The 27691-nt window shown below is 42.1% G+C and overlaps 1 protein-coding gene across 5 annotated transcripts; it reads left to right on the top strand.

Moving 5' to 3' along the window:
• The first annotated feature begins 15190 nt into the window (after positions 1 to 15190).
• LOC109574136 (nucleoside diphosphate kinase A 2) lies at positions 15191 to 26358 on the top strand. Of its 5 annotated transcripts, none has more exons than XM_019981926.2 (5): positions 15191 to 15330; positions 21858 to 21987; positions 24330 to 24431; positions 25467 to 25579; positions 26052 to 26358. In XM_019981926.2, the coding sequence occupies exons 2-5, from the start codon at positions 21862 to 21864 to the stop codon at positions 26167 to 26169; spliced, it is 459 nt and encodes a 152-aa protein (XP_019837485.2). In that variant the 5' UTR covers positions 15191 to 15330; positions 21858 to 21861; the 3' UTR covers positions 26170 to 26358. The 5 variants fall into 5 exon arrangements, with proteins under 5 accessions (XP_019837485.2, XP_019837484.2, XP_019837487.2 ...); XM_019981925.2 differs by having other exon boundaries at positions 15248 to 15399; XM_019981928.2 differs by having other exon boundaries at positions 15255 to 15340.
• The last annotated feature ends 1333 nt before the right edge of the window (positions 26359 to 27691 follow it).

The raw sequence follows: 27691 nt of genomic DNA, 5'->3' as shown, positions 1-27691 counted from the left end.
TGTGCTGTGAGGGCTCTGAAGTACAGGGGCTCAGTATTTGCGAAATGCAGGCTTAGTTGTTCTGAGGCATGTGGGATCTTGTTTCCCCTACCAGGGATCAAACCCGCATCTCCTGCATTGCAAGGAGGGTTCTTAACCACTGAACCACCAGGGAAGTCCCAGGAGTCTTTAATTTTTTTAAAAAAAAAAGGAGATTAAAAAAAAAGATTGCGGATAATAGTAGTATGTATATCATTAAGGGGTTATTCAGATTTTAAAAAATTACTGTAAGTAAAGCACTTTGTACTTGGCAAACTTGCAATAAACATTGGTCATTATTCACTTCTGTGTAATAAATGAATGGTAAATATTGCCCCTTCGTAAATATTTTATAGACCTAGAGATCACTTTTATGCAAATAATTTCTACATGTTTCTCCCTCGACCTAGCATCTCTTCTGAACCCCAGATAAATGTCCTCAGTTGATCACTACATATTTTCTCTCTTGCATTGCTATCCATCAGATTTGTCATTACATTAAACTCAGCTTCCTCTAGCTGACTCCCTCTGGTCTTCCCTATTTCTGTTAATATCATTATTGTCACAGTTCCTTAGGTGTAATAATTTTGTCACCCATAGCTATAAAAAAAAAAAAAAAAACAGCTGACATTTATTATTTACTATGTGCCAGACAGTGTGTTAAACTTTTATTGAATTACTTTATATAATCCTCACAACAGTCTTATGATGGTTTATCAAATATAGACTGAGGGTCAGTGATATTGGATAAATTCTGCAAGTTTATATAATTAATAAGTGACTGAGTCAAGAATCACCCTGACAGGACTTCCCTGGTGGCCTAATAGTTAAGAATCTGCCTTCCAATGCACGGTTCAATCTTTGGTTGAGGAACTAAGATCCCACATGCTGCAGAGCAACTAAGCCTGCCTACCATAATTAGAGAAGTTCATGCCACAACGATGTCCCAGCCCAGCCAAAATTAAAAAAAAACCACCTCACCTCTTTTTAAAACAGAGCCATACTGCTTAGCACTATCATGACTATTAAACAGGTCCTCTCTCTCTTTTTCAGTTATATCTGATCAATTCCTGTCAGTTTATCCTAGAAATTCTGTTATAAACATTCCTTTTACCACTTTAATCCTTATACCTTGATTATTGATGATGTCAGCATCCTAATAATTAGTTTCTTTTCTTCCAGCTTCTTGCTCTTCCAAATTTTAGCTAGATCTTTACTGTCTAAAACATAGCCCTTCCTACATGCCAGGGTAATTTTGAATTATCTCTTCTGATCTATTTGTATCTCTGTAGAGTTAACTCATTGGAAAAGACTCTGATGCTGGGAGGGATTGGGGGCAGGAGGAGAAGGGGACGACAGAGGATGAGATGGCTAGATGGCATCACCGACTCGATGGACGTGAGTTTGGGTGAACTCCAGGAGTTGGTGATGGACAGGAAAGCCTTGCATGCTGCAGTTCATGGGGTTGCAAAGAGTTGGACACGACTGAGCGACTGAACTGAACTGAAAGTGAATGAATGGCACTGAAACCATCCATCTCAAATTGGGACTTGAACCCACAGTCTTCTAATTAGAATCACTCACCTGATGTCTGGACTTACTGAGGCTCAGGTTCTTTGTGTCTCAGCACAGAAGAAATTCAGCAAGAGGCTAAGTGATAGGCAAGAGGTAGATTTATTAATATAGAACACTTGGGAGAGGTGTAAGCAGGCAGGTGAGGGGGCTCTGCCCTCTGGATTAAGTGGGCTACATTTTTATAATCAAAGGAAAATGAGGAAGGGGGAAATACACCTTCTTCCTCATTCTTTGAGTAGATATCAGGCTTACATCGCTAGCTCCTCCTTTTGTATGTGACAGGAGAGTGTTTGACCCTACGGGGTCAAACTAGGACTGTCACAGCACCTATTCAAATCAGCAGAAGGGTGGTAATATTTTTCTTTCACTTAATGACCTGAGGTATATCTTGTGCTTTATAGTTAAGTAAGCCTGCTTCATTCCACAAAATTCCCATAGCTTTCTTGAGCGATCATTAACTTACAGTGGTCTCTCAAATTTTCCTAGGTTTCCCTATCTATAATCTTCTACTGGGACTTCTACAACTACCTGTGTAACTATCCTATTCTATCCCTATCAGCCTTGATAGGTTTTTTTTGATTTATAGAATATTAAGATATTTCTCATGTTACTATCCTATCCCCAAGCTTCAGTGGGTTTCCATTAATTATAGCCGAAGGTCCTAACTTAACCTAGCATTTAAAATTTGTCTCTAATCTTGGTGGTTCTATCCCCGACTGTTCTATAGCACTTTATTAAGAATGTCTAATCAGTTTCTCAAACATTTTCTGCTTTTCTCTTATACCTTTACTCTTTGCTGCTTTCCTAATCTCATAGTACCTACAAACTTATCTAGTTACCATCTTCTTTTCGTGTACACAAATCCTACTTCTTCTATAAAATCTTTACTCTATCAAAGCGTCTAGTGACCCCTCTTTCTCTCTTCACAGTAGTTGATATCGTTAGTACAATTCACTAAACATTACTGCTATTATTATTTTGGGAGATGAATATATTTGATTGGCAGATTTTATTTTATCAAGGAGTGGGTGAAAAGTCAGTGATCTAAGGTCTGAGATAGTGAATTCCCACTCTTGGAGGTTTCAAGCAGACACTGAAACCCATAGATAGGGTTTCTGGAGAGAGTATTGGTGCATTTGCCAGTTAAGATTACTTTCATCTTTAAATCCATATTTTTTCCTGATTTTGTTTGCAGAAACATTTATGTATGGAAGCATGGAGGGTTTTGTGTGAAGTTAGGAAAGGAAGATTAAGGTGAATCATGTAACTAGAACGGCTTGGAGGAAGAGATGAGACCATCCTGTTTTCTATTGCCCATCTCCCTTCTCCAGCATTTGCCTGGGCAAGACCCTCCCCACCAAATAAAGTTTAAATCATCAAGTTAAAAGAACTTAACTCTAAGACATGATCTAGCAGTCTACCAATCAATAGCATTGGAATCCTCAGATTCTCAGGATCCATTCTAGAATTTACTCGGTCAGAATTTATTCAGTCACAACAAATTCCCAGTGATTAATTTGTACACAAATATTTTAGAAGCACTAGTAGAGTGGACTCCAGATATTAAAAAGGTGCTTTATATAGAACTCTATTGAGCTGATAATGATAGCTCAGTTGTTAAAGAATCCGCCTGCAATGCAGGAGCTGCTGCTGCTGCTAAGTCGCTTCAGTCGTGTCCGACTCTGTGCGACCCCATAGACGGCAGCCCAACAGGCTCCCCCGTCCCTGGGATTCTCCAGGCAAGAACACTGGAGTGGGTTTCCATTTCCTTCTCCAATGCATGAAAGTGAAAAGTGAAAGTGAAGTTCTCAGTTGTGTCCGACTCTTAGTGACCCCATGGACTGCAGCCTACCAGGCTCCTCCATCCATGATATTTTCCAGGCAAGAGTACTGGAGTGGGGTGCCATCGCCTTCTCTGGCAATGCAGGAGACCCCAGTTCAATTCCTGGGTTCGGAAGACCTGCTGGAGAAGGGAAAGACTACCGACTCCAGTATTCTTGGACTTCCTTGTGGCTTAGCTGTTAAAGAATCTGCCTGTAATGTGGGAGACCTGGGTTCGATCTCTGGGCTGGGAAGATCCTCTGGAGAAGAGAAAGGCTACCCACTCCAGTATTCTGGCCTGGAGAATTCTGTGGACTGTATAGTCCTTGGGGTTGCAAAGAGTGGGACACTACTGAGCAATTTTCACTTTCTACAAAAAAAGAAGAAAAAAAGAAAACTAGCAGTCAGTCAACAACTTTTTTTTCTTCTCTCATGCCCCACATCCTATCCATCAGCAAGATTTAGGTATAGGCTTGAAACCACCCAATTCATATGGGACTTGAACTCAGCCAAAACTCAGATTGGGACTTGAACTCAGATTCACACTTGGACTCACTGTCTTATTCTGTGTTTTGGCTGCACCACACATCATGCAGAATCTTAGTTCCCTGACCAGGGATCGAATCTGTGCTCTCTGCAGTAGAAGCACAAATTCTTAATCACTGATCCACAAGGACGTCCCTCGAACCCACTGTCTTTTAATTAAAATCACTCACCTGGTCTCCAGATTTACTGAAGCTCAGGTTCTTTATGTCTTAACACAGAAGGAATTCAGTGAGAGGCAAAGTGATAGAAATAAGTAGATTTATTAATATAGGATGCTTGTGAGAGATATAAGCACACAGGCAAGGACCCTCTGCCTTGAGAATCAAGTGAGAAGGCAGGTTTATTTAGGGAGATACACACTCCACAGACAGAGTGTGGGCCCCCTCAGAAGGTGAGACGCCCTGGGAGATATACATTCAATAGACAAAATGACAGCAAAAGAGACACTGATGTATAGATCAGTCTTATGGACTCCGTGGGAGAGGGAGAGGGTGGGGAGATTTGGGAGAATGGCATTGAAACATGTATAATATCATGTATGAAACGAGTCGCCAGTCCAGGTTCGATGCACGATACTGGATACTTGGGGCTGGTGCACTGGGATGACCCAGAGGGAGGGTATGGAGAGGGAGGAGGGAGGAGGGTTCAGGATGGGGAACACAGGTATACCTGTGGCGGATTCATTTCGATATTTGGCAAAACTAATACAATATTGTAAAGTTTAAAAATAAAATAAAATTAAAAAAAAAAAAAACTGAGGCTGCAGCAGAAAAAAAAAATAAAATAAAATTGTCTATGGGAAATTCTTTAAAAAAAAAAAAAATGCAGTCTATCTCAAAAGATGGGCACAGCCTGGAAATATAGGGTGGTTACCAAGTTTTTAATGGGCCGGCTAGGAGGAACTATTTTGGGGAAGAGGCAAGATGTCTAGGAATTGAGCCACTGCTCACTTTTGGTCTTTAATAGTTGGCCTTCAACTGTCCAGGTGCCTTTGGGTGCATTCGTTAGCATACAAATGCATTTCAATGAGCATATAATGAGGCTCAAGGTCTACTGGAATTGAGTCTTCCTCTATCTTGGGCGTAGTTGGTTCAAACCAGTTTATGTTGTATCGTCAATAGCTATGACATTCTTTGGGGGTTGTGCTTTGCCCCCTCCCCTCCTATTTCAGGTTCAACCTTAAATATATACCCTGTAACTAACTACTTTTCTTTCGTCACCACCTATTGCAAACCACCATCATCTCCCACTTAGACTACTGCTAGAGTATCCATAAGTTTTTGTTTTCTTAAAAGATTTATTTATTTATGCTTTATTTTTCGGCTGTGGTGGGTCTTTAGTGCTGCACACAGGCTTTTCTCTAGTTGCGCTGAGTGGGGGCTACTCTTTGTTGAGGTTTGTGAGCTTCAGTAGTAGTGGCACATGGGCTTAGTTGCTCTGCGGCATGTGGGATACTCCCAAACCAGGGATCGAACCAGTGTCCCTTGCATTGCAAGACGGATTCTTAACCACTGGACCACCAGGGAAGCCCTCAAACAGTTTTCCTGATTCTTTTTAGAAATTTTTGAAATTTTGAAATTTTAGACTCATGGGAAATTGCAAAAAAAAAAAAAGGTATGAAGAAGTCCATGTATCCTTCATCCAGTGCCTCTAATGGTAACATCTTGTATAACTATACTACAATATTGAAATTGACATAGGTATAATCCACAGACTTTATTTGAATCGCATCATTTTACATGCACTAATTTTTTTGGTATGTGTATACTTCTGTGCAACTTTATTACATGTGTAGATTCATGTAACTGTCTCCACTCCACAATCAATATACAGAACAATTCCATTACCACACGATTCCCTTCTGCTACCCTTTTAGAATGTACCCTGCCTTCTCTCTGGTCACTAATTCCTGGCAACCACTAATCTATTCTTTATCTCTATAATTTTATTATTTCAAGAATGTTGTGCAGTGGATAAGAATTCACCTGCTGATGCAGGGGACACGGGTTCAATCACTGGTCTGGCAAGATTTCACAAGCCAAGGAGCAACTAAGCCCATGTACCCCGACCACTGAGCCTGTGTGTTGCAGCTACTGAAGCCCACATGCCTACAACCTGTGCTCCACAAGAGAAGCCACTGCGACGAGAAGCCCACACACAGCGATGAAGAGCAGTCCCTGCTCACTGCAGCTACAGAAAGCCTGGGTAAGGCAACAAAGACCCAGCACGGTCAAAAATAAATAAAAAATTTAAAAATAATATTAGAAAATAAAAACAAGAGAGACTTCCTGGCAGTCCAGTGGCTAAGACTCCATGCTTCCAATGCAGGAAACACGGATTTGAACCCTGGTCGGGGGACTAAAATCCTGCATGCCATGTGACGTTGCCAAAAAAATAAACTTAAAAAAAAAGCAAGAATCTTATATAAATGTAATAATATAGAAAGTAATTTTTTCTGTGACTGGCTTTTTCAATCAGCATAATTCTCTTGAGATCTGCCCAAGTTATGGCATGTATCAGTGGTTTCTTTTTTTATTGTTGAGTAGTGTTCCATACTTGGGGGCGGTTGTTGTTGCTTGTTTCTTAATTTTTATTGGAGTGTAATTGATTCACAATGTTGTGTTAGTTTGAGATGTACAGCAAAGTGAATCGTGGACATTTGGGTTGATTCCAGTTTTGGGCTATTATAGAAAAGCTTCTATTGTTACTCAAAAACTGGATTCACCTCTTCATGGGTATCAAGCAAAAAGACACATCCAAGCCAAAGTGTGGGAGAAGGAAGAATTTATCACTTACAGCTAGTAAGGAGAACACCAAGGATATTTCCCCAGTGTCTCCCCGATAGCAAAATTGGGAAAGCTTTAAGCTAAGGGTACATGTATCTTCATGAAGGGGCTTGAACAGAGAATTTAGCTTAGATTTGGGACAAAGGTTGACAGAGTTCAAGCTTTTGTTAACTGAAGTCATGAGGTTGAGAATATGTCAATATTATTATTCCTTAGGTTCTGACCAGTCTGGGATCTCAGCCTACACCCATCCTCCACAAGGGTGGGGGCCTTAGTTCCTGCTAAACTCAAAGATACGCATTAGATTGTTATGCATGTCCCTTCAGGATCGATTCTTTTATTAATAAACTATTGCTTCTTGATTGCTTTCTCTTTGTTCCTGCATTCTTTAGTTCCTTCAGAATCTGTAATTACTGAGCCCTCTTCAAGGGCAAGCCTTGTGGCCAGACTTTGATCACAAAGTAAATGGCTTCTCTTAAAGTCAAAAACACTGAGACTAGGTCTCTTTCTCTGGGGACCCCCTACCTTATCTGCTTACACTATAATTTGTGTACAAGTTTTTGTGTGAACAGAACATTAATCACTTTCTCTAGGATAAACACCCAAGAGTGCAATTGCTGGATTACACAGTAAGCATATGCTTAGTTTTATAAGAAACTGCCAAATTTTTCCAGAGTAGCTGTGCCATTTTACACTCCTGCCAGCAAGGTATGTAAGTGGATACAGTTCCTCCACCTCCTTGAGAGTATTTGGTGTTTTCACTATTTTTCAAAAATTCTGGCCATCATCATAGGTGTACAGTGGTATCTCATTGTAATTTTTAACTAATTTTATTTGTTTGGTTTTGGCTGCACTGGGTCTTCCTTGTTGAGTACTCCGCTGGTTGTGGAGAGCATGGGCTTCTCATAGAGGTGGCTTCTCCTGTTGTGGAGCTAGGTGTGCAGGCTTCCATAGTTGTGGTCCATGTTTAGCTGCCCCATGGTACGTGGAATCTTCCCAGACCATGGATGGAATGTGTCCCCTGTATTGGCAGGAAGATTCTTAATCATTGGGCTACCAGGGAAGTCCTTATTGTGATTTTTACATTTTCCTAATGGTCATGTATGGATGTGAGAGTTGGACTGTGAAGAAGGCTGAGCGCCAAAGAATTGAGGCTTTTGAACTGTGGTGTTGGAGAAGACTCTTGAGAGTCCCTTAAACTGCAAGGAGATCCAACCAGTCCATTCTAAAGGAGATCAGTCCTGGGTGTTCTTTGGAAGGACTGATGCTAAAGCTGAAACTCCAGTACTTTGGCCACCTCATGCAAAGAGTTGACTCATTGGAAAAGACTCTGATGCTGGGAGGGATTGGGGGCAGGAGGAAAAGGGGACGACAGAGGATGAGATGGCTGGATGGCATCACCAACTCGATGGACGTGAATCTGAGTGAACTTCGGGAGTTGGTGATGGACAGGGAGGCCTGGCGTGCTGCAACTCATGAGGTCGCAAAGAGTTAGACACGACTGAGCGACTGAACTGAACTGAACTGATAGAGGCTTGAGTTGGTTTCTATCACAAGAAACTGAAAGCATCCTCTATATTCATTTACTTTCCCTCAACAGCTATTTTATTTTCTCATTTTATTAGTCAATATTTCCACATCTTTGAAGCCTGAAACATCCAACATCTGAATGACCAGAGACAACCTAGAAACTAATCCCATCACCATAAAACTGAGGCTGTGAGCCACATGGCAGAGCAGTTCTCTTGGGTTCCCTTACCCTGCTGCTCTCCACTTTGGCAAACCTTCCCGATAGTCTCTTGCTTTGTTAACATATGTGTCTCTTTGGACAACTCATTTCTGAATGTTAGACAAAGGCCCACTCTTGGGCACAGGAAGGGGTCCCCATATCTGCAACAATAAGATCCATTTTATCAGTGTTTTCCTTATATGGATGGTGCTTTTGGTGGCAATTCTGAAAACTCTGCCTGGCCATTGGTCCTAAAGATGTTTACCATGTTGTTTTTCTAAGCTTTTTATAGTGCTAACTGAAAAGAAACACACAGCCTAAAAGTTGTGAATTAAGGTTTATGTAATGACCTTATTGAGACTATACCTCGGGAAACAGTCTCTCAGATAGCTCTGAGGAACTGATCCAAAAAGGTAAGGGTAAGGTCAGAATATATAGTTTTTGCTAAAAAAAAAAAAAAAAAAAGGTTAGTAGAACATCAAAAGATTCAGTTCAGTCGCTCAGTTGTGTCTCACTCTTTGCAACCCCATGGACTGTAGCACAACAGACCTCCCTGTCCATCACCAACTCCCAGAGTTTACTCAAACTCATGTCCATTGAGTCAGTGATGCCATCCAACCATCTCATCCTCTGTCATCCCCTTCTCCTCCCACCTTCTATCTTTCCCAGCATCAGGGTCTTTTCAAATGAGTCAGCTCTTTGCATCAGGTGGCCAAAATATTGGAGTTTCAACTTCAACATCAGTCCTTCCAAAGAATATTCAGGACTGATTTCCTTTAGGATGGATTGGTTGGATCTCCTTGCAGTCCAAGGGACTCTCAAGAGTCTTCTCCAACACCACAGTTCAAAAGCATCAAAGATTACTGCTAATCAATTTTAGAAACCAGGCTTATGGTTGCCAAGGGGGAGGAGCTGGAGAAGGGAAGGACTGGGAGTTTGGGATTAGCAAATGCAAATTATTATTTATAGGATGGTAACTAACAAGATCCTACTGTATAGCACAGATGACTGTATTCAATATCCTATGATAAAATATAATGGAAAAGAGGATGAAAAAGAATATATATACATGTATAATTGAATCACTTTGCTGTACAGCAGAAATTAACACAGTCCTTGTTAATTAAAATAAATCAACTTTTTAAAAAATTACTTATAATCACAAAAAAGAGATGCATGGAGGGAAAAAAGCAGTTTGACTAAAATTATTCCTTTGATATGCATCTTAACTATCCAGGGCCAGTATCCTGGTTTTCTTTTGATTTCCTTTCATGGTGCACCACTAGTGAAGTTACAGTGGTTAATGGTTTGATGACAGCCAACAGTCTTTGTTTACTAAAATGGCAGGCAACATTTTCTCCCCCGCACCTTTTTTTTTTGTTCACATAGTTTTACACTTACAAATTTACGATCCATTTGGAGTGAATTTTCATTTAAGTTGGGAGGTTTAGGTGGAGGTTTAGGTAGAGTTTTGAGAAACTCTACCTGCCATATCAGTAAATAAGGATGTCATAGTCATCGGCGATTGCAGCCCTCAATTGTGAGCTAGTGAGCCCTGAGAAAACTCGGTATGTGAAAACACAAGATACTGGCCCCAGATAGTTGAAGTGCATATCAAAGTAATGATTTCAGTGAACCAGACTCTTGTATCGTCCCACACATAGAAAAAAGCTAAATGCCTTAACTAGGGACATATGGTCTTCTTAATTTACAAATCTTTTGATGTTTTTTGATGTTCAGACTACCTGCCCTTTGTTGCAAAACTTCTATATAACCTGAGACTCTCCGCACTTCCTTGGAGCAGTTCTCTTAGGGTTACTTGAGATGCTGCCTCCTGGGCTTAGAGTCCTACAAATCCCCACCAAATAAAATGTAGCTCTCAACTTTAGGGTGTGGATTTTTTGCTTGGTTGTTTACAGTTATGGTGACCACAAAGAGACCAAAGCAGATTCCTCTTCTTTGCCTGAATTCTATAAGTATCTGGAACCTTGGTACCAGCAGAGACCTCTTGTGCCCATCTGTCTCCTCAGGGAGTCCAGATGAATTTGGGTGAGTCTTTCCTGGTTCTAGGATCTCCTGTCATTGTATGATAATACTAAATTTTATTTGATAGGGGAATAGGCTATCCTTGAAACTTGTTTCAAGAAGTACCTGGGTTATCCTCAGTTGACAGGTTGGGAAGATTTTGCTCAGTTTATGCATTGAGTAAAGACTAGAGAAGACTCTTGAGAGTCCCTAGGACAGCAAGGAGATCAAACCAGTCAATCCTAGGGGAAATCTCCCCTGAATACTCATTGGAAGGACTGATGCTAAAACTGAAACTCCAATACTTCGGCCACCTGATGAGAACAGCCGACTCGTCGGAAAAGACCCTGATGCTGGGAAAGACTGAAGGCAAAGGAGAAGAAGGTGGCAGAGGATGAGATGGCTAGATTCAATGGACATGAACTTGGGTGAACTCTGGGAGATGGTGAGAGACAGGGAGGACTGGAGTGCTGCGGTCCATAGGGTCACAAACAGTCAAGACACGACCTAACAACTTTGAACAACAACCCATTGAGTGGGTTATCCTCAATGTAAAAGACACTAGGAAAACTCAATTAGATACTGAGTGGTTACCCTCAGCTTAAGGACTGGAAAGATTCTGTTCAGTTAAATACTGAGTAAGGCGGGACTGAGTTACTATGGGAAAGACTGGCTTGTAATTTTTCCTTGAACTGGGTACCTTGATAGAGTTACTGGAAAAACAAACAAACCAACCTGAAACTTTATGAGAGCTTCTGAGCTCTGAAGAAGGGACTCTTTCCTCTTGGCCCACATGATTTTCTCAGGTGACTGAGAAACTTGCTGCAGTGGTAAATGCAAGGCCTCATTTCATGCAGCTGTACCTATAGGGAAAGCCACTTATTAATTAATTATATGCTCAATTGGGGACACAAATAAGAGATGGTCATTCTGTGATACAAAATTAATACACAAAAATCTGTTGCATTTCTATACATTAAAAATGAAAGTCCACAAAGAGAAATTTAAGAAGCAATTCAATTTACCATCACATCAAAAACTAAACTAAAATAAAATATCTAGGAATAAGCCAACTCAAGATGACAAAAGACCTGTACTCCAAAAACTATAAGCTGTTGATGAAAGAAATCAAAGAAGACATAAACTGATGCAAAGATAAACTGTATTTGTGGATTGGAAGAATCAATATTGTCAAAATGACTATACTATCTAAAGTGAAAGTGTTAGTCACTCGGTCATGTCTGGCTCTTTGCAACTCCATGGACTGTAGCTCACCAGGCTCCTCTGTCCATGGAATTCTCCAGGCAAGAATACTGGAGTGGGTGGCCCTTCTCTTCTCCAGGGGATCTTCCATATCCAGGGATTGAATCCGGGTCTCCTGTATTTCAGGCAGATACTACCCTGAATTTATGTTAGTAATTCAATGCAATCCCTATCAGATTACCAATGGTATTTTTCACAGAACTGGAACAAAGAAAAAAAAATCTGAAAATTTGTATGGAGACAGGAAAGACCCCAAATAGCCAAAGCAATCTTGAAAAAGAAAAATGGAGCTGGAGAATCAGGCTCCCTGACTTCAGACTATACCACAAAGCTATACTACAGTCTTCAAAACAGTATGGCACTGACACAAAAATAGAAATACAGATCCATGGAATAGGATAGAAAACCCATAAATAAGCCCATGCACCTACGGTCAACTAATCTATGACAAAGGAGGCAAGACTGCACAATGTTGGAAAGACAATCTCTTCAACAAACGGTGCTGGGAAAACTGGAAGCCACACATAAAAAAATGAAATTAGATGATTCTTTAACTCCATACACAAAAACAAACTCAAAATGGATTAAAGATCTATATGTGAGACCAGAAACTATAAAACTCCTAGAGAAAAACAGGTAGAACACTCTCTATATAAATCACAGCAACATCTTTTTCAATCCATCTCCCAGAATAATGGAAATAAAAACAAAAATAAACAAATGGAATCTACTTAAATCCAAAAACTTTTGCACAGCAAAGGAAACAAAATGAAAGGACAACCCATAGATTGGGAGAAACTATCTGCAAATGATGTGACCGGTAAGAGATTAGTCTCCAAAACTTACAAACAGCTTATGATGCTTAACAGCATCAAACCAAAAAACCCACTCGAAAAATGGGCAGAGGACCTGAACAGACTTTTCTCCAAAGAGGAAATACAGATGGCCAATAGATGTTCATTTCGAACAACAGATGTTCGAAAAAGTGTTAAACATCACTAATATGTTCAACCTCACTAGTTATTAGAGAAATGCAAGTCAAAACTACAATGAGCTATCACCTCACACTGGTCAGAATGGCTGTTACCAAAAAAAAATCCACAAACAACAAATGCTGGAGAGGGTGTGGAGAGAAGGGAACCCTCCTACACTGTTGGTGGGGATGTAAATTGGTACAGCCACTATGGAGAACAGTATAGAGGTTCCTTAATAAACTAAAAATAGAGCTACCATGTGACCCTGTAATCCCATTCCTGGGCACATATCCAGAGAAAAAGATGACCTGAAAGGATACATGCACCCCAATGTTCATTACAACACAGCTTACAGTAGCCAAGACATGGAAGCAACCTAAACGTCCCTCAATAGAAAATGGATTTTGTGCATGAGGGCATGCTAAGTTATTTCAGTCGTGTCTGACTCTTTGTGACCCCATGGACTGTAGGCTCCTCTGTCCATGAGATTCTCCAGGTGAGAATACTGGAGTGGGTTGCCATTTCCTTCTCCAGGGAATCTTCCTGACCTAGGGATGGAACCTGTATCTCTTACATCTCCTGCACTGGAATGCAGGTTCTTTCAGGCCACCCAGGAAGCCCCAAGAACATGTGGTACGTATATGCAATGGAATATGACTCAGCCATTAAAAAGAATGAAATAATGCCATTTGCAGCAACACAGATGTACCTAGAGATTGTCATACTGAGTGAAATAAGTCAGACAGAGGAGAAATATTGTATAACATCAGTTATATTTGTAATCTAAAAAGAAAGATACAATTGAACTTACTTACAAACAGAAAGAGATGCACAGACTTAGAAAACAAATTTATGGATACCAGGGGGACAGGAAAGTTAGAGACTTCTGAAGGTCATGTACACACTATTGAAAACAGATAACCAACAAGGACTATTGTACAGCACATGGAACTCTACTCGATGTTATGTGCCAACCTGGATGGTAGGGGGACTTCGAGAGAATCGATACATTTATATGTATGGCTGAGTCCCTTTGCTGTTCACCTGAAACCATCACAACATTGTTAATCGGCTATACTCCAATACAAAATAAAAACTTTAAATTAAAAAAAAAAAAACCAACAGAACCGGCAATTCTGCAATCTGATCACCCATGGTAGTCTTATGTGCCACCGGGAGAACCCAAGACACATAGACGGGACTCACACAACTCTGGGGTCAAACCTAGGGGAGTCAAGCTCTCAAGCTTGGCTCAATATATTGAGAGCATTGGCTCAATACAAGATCATCACTAGCAATTTTAGTTTGACAAACCGACTTCAGAATGAGAAATAAAGGTTAAAAAAAAAACAATGAATTGCCAAACTTCATCTAATACTCCAGTCAGGTTAATGTACATACAAAACTTACAAGCATTTACTTAATTGGAAATTAAAGAAAACCATGCCCTAAAAACGAGGAAACTCTTTTATCCTACATGAAGCTAAATTATAAAGCTGGCTTGATAAAAATATCTTCAGAATTCTGTTTTTAAATAAAGGCCTTCTACCGGGAAACTTTTAGTTGTCTATGTCTTTTGGATTTAAATGTTCTACCAGATCTTCCTAGGATGTTCTGTGTATGTGTGTGCTTGTATGTATGTGTTTCAGAAATCTGACCTCTTCCATGCTACTTAAAAATAATAAGTTTTGGCTGTGCTGGGTCTTTGTCGCTTTGCCTGGGTTTTCTGCAGTTCCACCAAGGGGAACTACTCTCTAGCTGTGGTGCCCTGGCTTCTCATCATGGTGGCTTCTCTTATTGTGGAACATTGGCCTCTAGCTGTGTGGATGGGCTTCAGTAGTTGCGGTGGGCGGGCCCCACAGATGTGGGTCACAGGTCTTAGTTGCTCCTGGCTTGGGGAAATCTTCCTGAACCAGGAATCGAACCTGTGTCCCCTGCATTGGCAGGCAGATTCTTATCCACTGTGCCACCAGGGAAGTCCCTCCTTGAGCGTTTAGTTTACTTCTCTACCTTCCCCTCAATCCTGCTTTTTAAAACAGCATTTACATAATACATTGCATACGAATTTGCTCATTAGTTTATCCCCATTCTCAATCCCATCGCCAGCTTCAAGAAAACTTATTGTCATACCCCAGACCCTGAAATAGCGCCTGGTACACAGACGGTACTTGGATAAGTAAATTTGCTTGGCAGGCTGGAAATAACGAGTGAATGTAAAAGGAGGGCTACGGTCTACTTCTAGGTCAGAAGCTCTTCAGACTTTGCGTGAGCGCCACCTCTCGGGAGCCAATTTGGTCGAGAAAAAGAAAGTTGAGGCACAGAATCTTAACCAAAGAAATAAAGCTTTTAAAATGGCGGAAGGTAGCTTGCCGGAAGAGCAGGGAAAAACAAGAGCAGCTGCTGTTCCCTAGAATGACGCCGGACTGTCAGGAGGAAGCGTAGGCGAGCGGTGTTCAGCAAAACGGACCCTCCTGCAACCGATCTAGGCAGAAGCGTTCCGCGCGGGTAGGTACCGGGAAACTGGAGGAGCCGGGGCGCGTTTCCGGTGCTGGCGGCCGCAGACGGTGTTGAAGCCCAGGAAGCAGGAGGGTTGGTAAGAAGAGGTCGGGGCTCCTGAGAGGAAAGGGAAACGAGTGGAGTCTGGGAAGGAGGAGGTGAAGAGGTGGGACTTGTTCTGTCAGAGAGGTGGCCGGGGGATCGGATGGGGGGGAATCGCCTGACGACTGGTCCAAACCTGTCAGCTCTCGTCCCACGCCACGTGGACTTACCTTTGTCGGTGGCTGCCTTTCCGCGACTGTAGGGGTTGTGTCTTGTTTCTGGGCAGCAATAAATGACTCACTCTAGTACTCTTGCCTGGAAAATCCCATGGACGGGAGCCTGGCGGGTTAAATCCACAGGGTCGCAAAGAGTGGGACACGACTGAGCGAGTACCTACACATACAGACAGAATGAACGACAGCTGTGTCGCAGGTATACGCGGGGGACACTGATAGGGACTGTGTGTGGCTCTTTAGTCCCATTTTCTCCCGGGGAATCGGTGCTTATTTTAAGCTTCCATTAGGAGTTCTTCACCAGTTTGGGGGCTTTGTCTCTTTTTCTTGGAGGTGCAGGGTGATTATCATTTAAGAGATTTTCTTTGCTCTTACTGAGTGCTACGCCCTGTGGCTAGGTAGCAGGACAGACACAGAAGTAAACCATCCCTGTATAGATGCAGCGGGCCAGTGGAAAGACAGATAAACAGAAAATTCAAATATATTGTTACAGTGCTGTAATAAGAGGTAACTAAAGTACAGGAAGAGAGAGCCAGAAAGTGGTCCTGCTAGCCAGAGGGATTGTCTTTCAAGATAAGAGGACTCCTTTCTCGTCTTGTGGAGAAGGATCAGTTTCTGAGCCCAGTCTTCTCTGTAAAAGGAAAAGTCTAGAATCGGTTCTCTCTAGACTTCCTTCCAGCATGATGTCCCATGTCAGATATTACTCATGGTTTTAGTGCTCCCACAATCCACCATTTATTGGTTAGTGAGAATATGCTTTATGTCTCATGACATAGCATAAGTTGCATAGGGTTAGGTGATCTGGATTTTGGTGCTCTGAATCTGTTTCCTCGTTTGTAAAAGGAGATTGTAATGAAAGAATCTCTAATACCCCTTCCAGGTCTAAAACCACGACTGTGGCAGTAGGTCAAACCACATTTCAGACTGCCCTTTACATTATCACTGTGGTTTCCCTCATCTGGATAGTTAAGAAAGATAGTGTCTTTTTTAAAAATCTGCTGCCTTAGTTCTGCCACAGTATTGGGTACACAATACTGTGTTTGAAAACTGGCTCCTGTACACAGAAGGAAAGGAAGACAAAAAAAAGGCCAAGCACTCAGATTGGTATATGGCAGGTGTAATGAGCAACAGAGTTTGAGGCCTATCTTGGGTGGTTGCAAGATGAGTAGATCTCTGTTCTTGTCCACCAGAATTTTAAAATTATATATAGAGGCCTTAACTAGGTACAGTCACGTGGTTCAGTTCAGATGGTCTGAACAACCCCTTACTCTCTCAAGGCTGCTGTCCTTGGAACAGCCCCTAATGTGAGGACAGTAGGGAGAGTGTAAATCCCAAGGACAGGGGCAGGGGTGAGGAGCTTGGAATTGCTGGGATCAGCCGGAGTGTCAACTGGTGGTCAAAACCTCCTCCAATACTCCATCCCTTGTGACCAGCCCTTACAATCTCACCCCCTCTCCTTCTGCAGGGTCAGAAGTGTGCCCTGAGAAGTCAGCAAGTGGTTCTGCCACATGGAGGTGGCTTGTTTGGCAGCTATCTGACTGCAGTGGAGGCAGATGCCACAGCAACAATATAAAGGCACATGCAAGAGAAAAGACAGATTAAGATGATTCTCAAAATAAATAACAGTTGTCTCCATCAAGAGCCCCATAATTTGAACCATTGATTTACTAAGTCCCCTTATGAGGCAGTAATAATGTCCAAGGCTATTCTGTTTTAGAGGACAGCTTTTCTCATTGAAGATTATTTTAGTGTTCGGTTAAGACAGGCTTTGCACACTGTCATTTAAGACTTGCTGGATGAACTGAGTAAGGGCCTGTCTGTATGTTTTAATGTCCTCCAGGCCAATGGAGGGGACCAAGATGGTGGCTCTGTCCATGGGATTCTCCAGGCAAGAATACTGAAGTGGGTTGCCATTTCCTCCTCCAGGGATAGGGCCTAGGAGCGCCCACATTTCTAGAGACAGTGGACTGGTGGTAGGGTGCTCATCTGCTACAAATGGACAGGTCATTTAGTCATTGTGAGGGTTTGAGCCATGGCAGAGGTGGGTAGATGGAACTTATTCTTAACAACCCCTTCAAAGGAAGGGAAGTTCTTTCCATGATGTGCTGTTCCTTTGTGAGAAGCTCTGCCCAGAGGAGCATTGTGTACAGTGCTAGAAGCTGCTGTTCTGTGGGGTGTATTGGGTTTCTGCCCTCTTCCAGAGCCGGAACCAAAATCCTAGGGGAACTCTCCTTCTCTACCACAGTGCCCAACTCAGACCTTCCGGGGTAATAGGTGCGTCTAACTCAAATGGGAGCCCAGCTTGGGAAGTGCCCAGAGCTTTAATTTGCTTCACTAGTATTTTTTGCCATCTCAAAGGCAAAATAATCTGCTGCTCTAATAAGACTGCTGCTGTAATCCCCAGTCCCACGTATGCCTTGTCTTTACCAGGTGATATAAGGGATGGAGGCACTGTGCCAGGCGGGGAATAAAAGTCCTCCAAAACCTCCAAATTCCTACAAAGGCTTGCACCTGTTTCACATTCTTAGGGCTTGGATAAGCTTGTACCTTATCAGTGACAACTTCTGGGACAATTTATCTGACCAAAGGACTGCCAAAAACTTTACCTAGGTGTCTGGGCCTTGAATTTTCTGTGAATGTACTGCCCACCTTCTCCCTCATGGATGTTCCGACAAAGCCTGCAGAGTGTCCTACAGCAGGGCCAAGTCGTCACATGTTCACAGTATCAAATCATTGATGTAATGGACCTGTTTTTATCAGAGTAGGGAAAGGAAACAGGGACAGGTCTTGGGCTATCACCCAAGCATGTGAGGTTGTGCAGGTAGCCGTGAGGCAGTCCTTGAAATGTCCAGTACTGCCCCTCTCACGTGAAGGCAAATTGATCTTAGTTATCAGTAACTTATGCTTGTAAAAAGTTTTCCATAAATCTCCTTGAAGATGAAGCACATTTAAAAAAAATAATTTCTTTTTCGCTGTACCAGGTCTTCATTTCTGTGAGCAGGCTTTCTCTAGCTGCAGTGAGCGGAGGCTGTTCTAGTTGCGGTGCTGAGCTTTGTGTTGCAGTGCCTTCTGTAGGCTCTAGGGTATGCAGGCTGGTTGCGGCACTTGGGCTCAGTAGTTGTGACTCGTGGGATCTAAGCACAGGCTTAGTTGTGGTGTGCAGGCTCAGTTGCCTGTAGCATGTGGAATCCTGGACCAGGGATCGAACCTGTGTGCCCTACACTGGCAGGCGGATTCCTCACCACTGGACCACAAGGGAAGTCCAAGATGAAACACTTTTGCAGGAACAGTTTTGCAAATCATCAGAGTAAATCAATGACTGTAAATGACAAAAAAAAACTTTTAAATGACTATAGCTAAAGATCTTATGAGAGTTCATTATAATTCAGTTGACAAGGAAATGTGATTTTTTTGGATACACATTTAAAAGTTATAGTTGATAACATTATACCAAGACATAGCAGATTTTTAGAAATTTCATACAAATATACCCCAAAGAAAGTTTAACATTACTTCTTATTTGATAATGCTTCCCATATAATTTAATATATTAAATAGGCTAATTAGTTTAATATCTCTCTTTTATAAGGAAAGAAAATATATCTTTTGAATTGTTCTAGAGGTTGTCTCGAAGAAGGCAGTGGCACCCCACTCCAGTACTCTTGCCTGGAAAATCCCATGGACGGAGGGCCTGGTGGGCTGTAGTCCATGGGGTCGAGAAGAGTAGGACACGACTGAGCGACTTCACTTTCCCTTTTCACTTTCCTGCATTGGAGAAGGAAATGGCAACCCACTCCAGTGTTCTTGCCTGCAGAATCCCAGGGACGGTGGAGCCTGGTGGGCTGCCGTCTATGGGGTCTCACAGAATCAGACACGACTGAAGTGACTTAGCAGCAGTAGTAGCAGTAGAGGTTCTCTGGAAAATCCCAGAGTTAGTTCTAGGTCAACAAAACTTTATTTATGAATAGATTTTTGGAGAGCTTATCAAAAATACCAAAAGGTTTTAAAACACGATTAAATAGGATCTTAGGTCACTGTGAATTAATAGTTTTCTATTTAACTTAAGTTACAAAGACTCCAAAGGCAAATACAGAAAGTTACATAATTGATAAAAAAAAACCCCCAAACTTAGCCCTTTTAAGAGAAGACTCATAGAGGAATACACCCCCAAAACTCCTAAGAGAAAACTTTCATTCTTTCTCTCTTGAAATTGTAAACTTACCATGTGTTTGAAATGTAAATATCACAGGAGATAACTAAAACGTTGCCCACAGATTGAAGAAAGAGGGTGGGGAGGGGTGTGAAAACAGTCTGCTATAGGACCGCCCTCCCACAAAATCTAGTCCTCAGCTTTCATCAAAGGCAAATACAAAAAAATATTTTGTGAATCAAAGACCTGAGAAAGATAACATGAAGCACAAGAAATTTTGATAAAACACAGAATCTTTTTCTAGGCAGGTTACTCAAAAGGTAATAAAAGCCTCTCACAATCCCGTAAGGAACAGACCAGTAGTCCAGGAAAACTTTGTCCTTTGAGCACATGAAAGAAAGTTGTTTAGCTTTCATAAGTACACTATTGATATCAAAGCTTATTTTTCTTTAGGCCAACTAAATAGAGCTTTTTTTACAAATTGATTTTGACAACTCTGGAGATAGAAAAATATCACCTATATTTATAACATACATCCATAGACATATGAAATACAGATAGACACAAACAAAGAATCCATAGCTGTCTCTCCAAAACTTTAGCCATGAATCAGGTATCCACTTACATGGCTAAAGCCTTTTACTAATATTTGTAGAGAAGACTTTAAAAATTTGGGAATTTCCTGGTGGTGCAGTGATTAGGACTCCATGCTTCCACTGCAGGGGCCATGAGTTCAATCTCTGGTTGGAGAACTAAGATCACTCAAGCCTCGCAGCATGGCCAAAACAGTTTTTTTTGTACTTGCCTTTGATGGACGCTGAAGACTAGATTTTGTGGGAGGGCGGTCCTATAGCAAGCTGTTTTCACACCCCTCCCCACCCTTTTTCTTCAATCTATGGGCAATGTTTTAATTATCTCCTGTGATATTTACATTTCAAACACATGGTAAGATTTACAATTTCAAGAGACAGAGAAAGAATGGAAGTTTTCTCTTAGAAGTTTTGGGGTGTATTTCTCTATTACCATAAGTCTAGAGTAATTACTGATGAAAATTTTTCTTTGTATTAGGGGCTGGATAGCGTCGAGGGCTTCATCTGTTTCATTGTCAGTCACCACAACATCCTCCCCTTAGTGCTTCTCACTTTCCCAAGGATTCTGTCTCTCAGTGTCCTAATCAGGTTTTGTCACAGCACTTGGACATTAATCTGCAGCAGCTTGTGCTCTCCTAGCTTTGCTACATAAAAGCTAAGGTCTCCAACTTATACCTTGTCTCTCAGCTGGCAGAGCAGTGGATACCTGCATGTTCTTCTCTAACTTCAGCTCTTCCAGCTAACTCAGGCTTCAGCCTCTAGTGCGTCTGTGGCCAGTGGCTTGCCCACTGTGGTGGCCACTCATTTCTCATCTTTGTTGCCTGTGTAGTTTCTCTAACAAACATGTTAAAGTAGCCAGAGTTTTCGGGGCATCCCTGTTCTCCTGCAGTGGTCCACAGGCATCAGACATACAGGCCACCTTCCCCACATAGAGGTGGATGTTCAGCTTGGAGCTCCTCTAGGGATGCTTCTTTCTCAAGGCCCATTTCTTCAGTCTCTTGGCTGGCTCACCAGTTGTTAGTTCACAAATTGGCCCTGTACATAGAGGGCAAGGAGAGTCCAAAGAGGCAGACCACTCTAGGTTGGAAGGTGGCAGTTTTAATAAGACAGGGAACATACACATGAGGCTTACCTTGGCTGACTGCATTGCACCCACCCACCAGAATCTTAAAGGTTATATAGAGGCCTTAACTGGGTTCAGTCACAGGTTCTGTGTAGATAGTTTCAATAACACCTTACCTCTCTCAAAGCTGCATCCTTGAATGGCTCCTGCTATGGGAACAGTGTACAGAGTGTATATTCCAAGGACCGGGGAGGGAGTGAGGAGCCTCTGATCGCCTGGGTCCAGATTGAGGGTGAACTGGCAGTCACATCCTCTTGATATGACTTAACAGAAGCTTATTAAAATAGCACATAACCCCGGCTTTTTGACCCTTCCCCACTCTGGGATATTAATTCATAGATGGGGGACTGAGGTGGAATTAGAGAGTCCTAGAATTGATGTCACAGATTTAAAGCAGCTTTATGGGATAATCTGCTTGAGAAGGATAATGATGTAGGCAGGATATTCAGTGTTGGTTGCTTCATCCCTCCACCTGCCTATCCCCAGGACCATGGCCAACAGCGAGCGCACCTTCATTGCCATCAAGCCCGATGGAGTCCATCGAGGCCTCATGGGAGAAATAATCAAGCGTTTTGAGCAAAAGGGATTCCGTCTTGTTGCCATGAAATTCATGCGGGTAAGTGGACTTCATTCTTGCTGTTTCTATTACTTCATAGAAATAGGGGAACACCGTCGGTCAGCCTCTGTCTCCCTTCACATCATTTTAGACTTCTCCATTTAGGGTGAATAAATGTCCTGAAACGGTGGCCTCTCCACTGAGTCCTGGAACCACGCGAGTTATTCAGGACTTTCAGAAGTAGCCTCCCTTTTCTCTTGGCAGTGCAGAGTTCCACATATTACTGTAGCACAGTGATTTCTGACTCAAAGCCCTGGGCCTGTTTGAGCTGCTGATCTTGAGCTTCCTGAGCAGATCATTTTAGAGACTCCCCAAGCCTCACCTTTGCCCCCACCCCCACCATTTGAGGCAAATTGTTTTTCAGCAAGGAAGTCTTTTTATCATTGTTTACCACCTGCCTAGCGTCTAGCATGTAGTAGGCGCTATGCGGGCATATAGGGGAAAGTTGTGGCTGTGCCCTTGGGGGGGCCCACCTGAAACAACAGAGAGCAGACACCCTTGCAAGATACCTGCAAAGCAATATTTCAAAAACTCCAAAGAACTGATTGGCCAAGAACCCTTCTTCAAACAGACCTGGGAAATAAGAACTTAAATTCTCAAAGCAAATACAGTAGGGAATCATCTTTTTTTTCCCTATTAAGAGTCAACTTTAGTGAATGAATCAGAGAAAAAGAGTCAACTTCGGACTTTTCCAGTGCATTTCATTTTTTAGCTGTGCTGCATGGTCTGTGGGATCTTAGTTCTGTGACCAGGGAACGAACCTCAGCCCTGGCAGTAAAAGCATTGAATTCTAGCCACTGGGCTGCCAGGGAATTCCCCGTCTGGTGCATTTTAAATTTAGTTTGATTTGCACTATAGTTCCTATGTGATGTTTTAGAAAGAGTGTGTTAAAATAAAAGGGAGCAGACTGATGTTAATGCTGAGGGGATAGCATGATAGAATGGTTAGAACCAGGTATTGGACTAGCAGTGCTTTCCAGAGAGTTTGTATATTGAATTGGGTTTTGAAGGTAAAGTGAAATCAAAGTAGTATTGATCAGATATTTACCATGTGTTGGGCACGTGTGTTTTCTCACTAGCTCTCATGACAGCCCAGAGAAGTATTTATTTCTATTCCCGTGGTTGTTAACGATAAGAAAGCTAACTGAGGCTTGGAGAGTTTAAGTAATGTGTGGTTACCCAGCCGGTGATGTAGCTAGGATTTTAACTCAGGGCTCTCTGACCCGTAAGCGCATGCATTTTGTCCTTTACACTGTTTCCTATCAAGGGCTTGGACTTGGTGAAGAATGGGAGGGGGGAAAACTGCCATGAGCCTACAGAGTTATTTAAATCTGATGTGAAGGAAAACTTGAGTTCCCTCCCACCTGCCCCCCGTCCCCCCCACCCCCCCCCTACCCCTCCCTGCCCACCACACACAAAAAAAGCCAGCACCAATGAATAGAATTAAAAGAATGTTGGTAAGGGAAGGTCATCAGGAGACAATCACTGCAAGTCTCCCATATGGATTGAAGGGATGGGTCAGGATGAATACTAACGGGGAGATGATGTGGCTGTGTAATTTCACTTTGGCAAGAGACGACGAACGGGGCTGAACGATAGCATGTTCAGGATGTGCTTTTTGGCAGCAAATCCCCACGTTTGTGTATCGCTGAAGTGTGCAGCATTCTGTACGAAGCAGTACTACAGAACTGGGAAAACTAAGGGATCTCATTAGACCCTTGAGGAGCATGTAAGTGGTAGCAAAGAGGAAACACAGGTGAGTCGAGTTGGCATTGCTAAGCAGATGGTTTGCTCTCTATAACTAGTCTGATTTGTTCCCAGATACCAGCCTTGCAACGTGAAAGATTTATTCTTTAGTAAAATGACTTATTGTTAGATGGCATGCGCTTTTGGGTGGTTTGCAATACCTGTGGAAATTGCATGGTCACTGCACTGGGCCTTTGGTATTTTTTAAATATGATGAGAAATGGCCTGGTTCAATTTGCTTTTCATCCAATGCTGAGACCACCTCCCTCTAAGATTTTAGTTGAGGATTGTTTGGGAATGGAAATTCATTGTATTGTTAGTTTTCCTGTCTAAAATGCCATGGCTGGATTCAGTTCTAATGTTCTGTAATTTTATACTGATCAGTCAAGGGCAATAGGGGAAAGCTGGTGCAAAGCTGAAGCACTTAGAGTCCCTGTCTCTCCTTCCTTTTGGTAAGTTGAGGGAATTAGATTGTAATAGAACAAGTGAGCTGAGAGCGCACGTTTTAAATGGCCGGATGGGTGAGTGGAAAATAACTAAATTGCTGGTTCTTAAATAGTTTGGGGATGAAATTTCTTTCTCTATCTCATGGGCTAGGCTTCTGAAGACCTTCTCAAGGAGCACTATATTGACCTGAAGGACCGTCCATTCTTTGCTGGCCTGGTGAAATACATGCACTCAGGGCCAGTGGTTGCCATGGTGAGTGTACATGTTTGGGATGTTGATACAAATGGCTCAGTTGGGAGCAAAGAGTGAATGTTGTGATTCCTGCTCCTAATGGCAGGTCTTCATTGATGCAAGGATGCTGAGCCTGGGGCATTGGACAATTAGGGTATGAGTTTTCTGACTCACCAAAGGCAAAATACATTTGCTTGGTGAGCTGAAGACTCATATCTGGGAGACATCAGGAGAGATATGCCTGACTGTAAGCTCCTGGAGGGTAGAGAGAATGTGTCTTATTGTAGTAATTCTTCTCTGAGTATGTATTGGTTGTCATCTTTGTGCCAGGCTTTTTTTTAGACACTGGGGATATAATCATGAATGAGACAAAAATAGGTAACTGTTTTCATAGTTTTCCTTGCCTACATATTCTGAAAAGGGAGGATGGGCAGATAATATAGAAACCAAAAATCATGCATATCAGCTAATGATTAATGATGCACAGAAATGAAATAAGATGACGTAATAGGAAGTGACCACATTAGATAGAGTGGTCAAGAAACATGATTTTCAAACTGAGATCTGCATGAGAAGGAGCCGACTACACACAGATTTACAGTGAAGAGCATTCCCAACCAAGAAAATAGCATGTGCAAAGAACCTAGGGTGGGGAACTTTTTGAAGTCCAGAAGGACGTTAGGAATAGATGAAACCTGGTGGGTGAAAGGGAAGGTTGGGTGAGATTAATTCAGTGGCAGAGGCAGAGGCCAGATTATGTGGGGCTGTCTTGGCCCTGTACTTCATGACTGCTGGGAGGCTGTAGGAGTTTTTTACACTTGGTGTTTTAAAAAGGCCACTCTGGCTGCTGTGTCAAGACAGATAGTAGAAAAGCAAGAGGAGTGCAGGAAGACCAATTTTCCCAGTGCTGGAACACTTAGATGCCCCATAAATACTTGTTCAATGAATGAATGCCATTTTATGAGAGCCTTTTATTTTCTTTTTGAGTTAATAGTTTTCAGATTTTCTGCTGAGATTGATTTTTTTCCTTAACCATATCTTCTTTTGTCCTTGGAGGTCTGGGAGGGACTGAATGTTGTGAAGACAGGTCGAGTGATGCTTGGGGAGACTAACCCTGCGGACTCCAAGCCTGGGACCATCCGTGGGGACTTTTGCATCCAAGTTGGCAGGTAGGGGTTGTTGCATTTTACTGTTTTCTAAAATCCAAGTTAGGTGCAGTAAGAATGTGGTTTTCTGCAGCTGAGGGTAGACATGATGCCATATACAGATCCATTTATAATCAGAGTTTATTGTTTCCCTCTTTCTTAATTTGGCTTTTCTTAGCTTGGCTTTGTACGCCCTCTGCCTTTGGTCATCATCGTCACTGTGGTTGCGCTCTGCTGTGAGGGTAGAACCTTCTTGAAGGCTCCCACTGCCTGCATTAGTGTTCAGATAGGCTGAACATCAGAGGGCTGGATGTGTGGAGGGAATTCTTTATCCTTACTTTGATGGCAACTATAGGTTTCTTCTTTTGACAAGGAATAATGTACATGGAGCTTTGTTTTTTATCCTGCTCTGTGGCTATAGGCTTTCTGGCAATGGGAATGAAGGGAGCTTCTGGGCAGTTTAATCCTGGTTTTGGCCATCTCTTTCCCCATCCAGGAACATTATCCATGGCAGTGATTCCGTGGAGAGTGCAGAGAAGGAGATTGCCTTGTGGTTTCGCCCCGAGGAACTGGTGAATTACAAGAGCTGTGCTCAGAACTGGATCTACGAGTGACTTGGAAGCAGACCACAGTGCTCGTCCCATGCTAGTTTCCTTCCTTCCCGCAGGCAAGGACCAGGCCATTGCAAACCTGGTTATTTCTGAGAACTTGCTTTTCATTTGGAGGGAAACTCTTGGAGCTGTGGGTGCTCCATGTACAGTATTAAATGCTATCATCAGATTAAAATGTTCATCTCAAGGAAAGAGTCATTGAGTTGCTTTTGTTTTGTTGTATTGCTTTGTATTATTTTCTTTTTTTAGGTACTTGGCTAATCTAATAGAGTATAAATACAATATAAATTATTTATATTGGCCTGAGAGATCATACATAAACACACATTTTTTGCCTGTCCCTCTTTCCCTGCGTTCCGTCCATTCTTGGCACTCAGCCAGTCAATAGCTATCTGCCAGGGATCTGCTTGGTTGCCCAAACTGTACTATATACATCAAAGGTTCCCTGGAAATAAAAGATATTAATATCTTTCTTGCTCTTGAGAAGCTCTCAGGGATTCAGTGTTTGGGCGAGTGTGAGAAGTTGTAACTACTCCAAAATAGAAAAGCTATGTGGATAGTGGGCCTGGATTTCTGAGATGACCTTAAAAGATGCAGGAGTTATTTTGTAAAGAGTTTTGATTTGTTAGGATATTGATTTGGTTGCTTTAACAGAGACAAGATGGAAATGTATTTATTTATAAGTTCAAATGAAATCTAATGTTGATCACTGTGATTGCAATTAACAATACTGTACTGTATACTTCAAATTTGCTAGATTGGGTAGATCTGTGTTCTCACCACAAGAAAGAGAGAGGGAGGGAGGGAGGGAATGGTAACTATGGGAAGCTATGATTATATTTGCCTGATTTTATTAGCTTACAGGTAGATAGAGCCACAGGATCAAGTTCTGGCCAAAGAGATGTGAAAAAGTGAAGATGGTAAATTTAAGGTTGTACTTTGCAAAAGAAGAGGTAATCCTACTTCCCAACTTGCTAGAAGCTGGATATAGGGGTGGTAACATCTGTCTTGGATTGGATGGAGGGGACTGAGTCCCTGGACCACCTCAAGGATTAGATCTTTATGACTATCATCACCTCTATGAGCCATACCTGCTTGGATTCTGCCCCCGCCCCTCATCAGTTTTACTGAGGTATAATTGACAAAATTGTAAGATATTTAGTGTACAACATGATTGGATATAAGTATACAAACAATATACATTGTGAAAGGATTTATTCCATTGGGGGCCACCTTCTTTTAGAGCAGCTGAGGACTAGATGTATTTCTATTTCATACAAAGAATGGTGGGATGGGTGGGGGGCGAGAGAGAGTGCCAGGACTTTGGGGGAATGAATATATGTGTAGTAAGACAGGAGGGTTGTGAAACTGCATACCTCATCTTAGGACTTAATGAAGCTCAGGTTCTTTATATCTCAGCACAGAAGGAATTCAGCAAGAGACAAAGGTAAGAAGTAGATTTATTAATATAGGATGCTTGTGAAGGGTACCAGTGGGCAGGCAAGAGGGCTCTTCCCTGAGAACT

Source organism: Bos indicus, chromosome 19, assembly GCF_029378745.1.
Source record: "Bos indicus isolate NIAB-ARS_2022 breed Sahiwal x Tharparkar chromosome 19, NIAB-ARS_B.indTharparkar_mat_pri_1.0, whole genome shotgun sequence".
NCBI lineage: Eukaryota > Metazoa > Chordata > Mammalia > Artiodactyla > Bovidae > Bos > Bos indicus.
Note: the sequence above shows the minus strand (reverse complement) of the source record. Positions and strands in the feature narration are given on the sequence as shown.

Coding starts and splice junctions, on each gene's coding strand:
- LOC109574136 (XM_019981926.2), top strand. CDS start 21,862: ATGGCCAACAGCGAGCGCACCTTCATTGCCATCAAGCCCGATGGAGTC. Junction 21,988..24,329: donor TTGCCATGAAATTCATGCGG/GTAAGTGGACTT, acceptor CTCATGGGCTAG/GCTTCTGAAGACCTTCTCAA. Junction 25,580..26,051: donor TTTTGCATCCAAGTTGGCAG/GTAGGGGTTGTT, acceptor TTCCCCATCCAG/GAACATTATCCATGGCAGTG.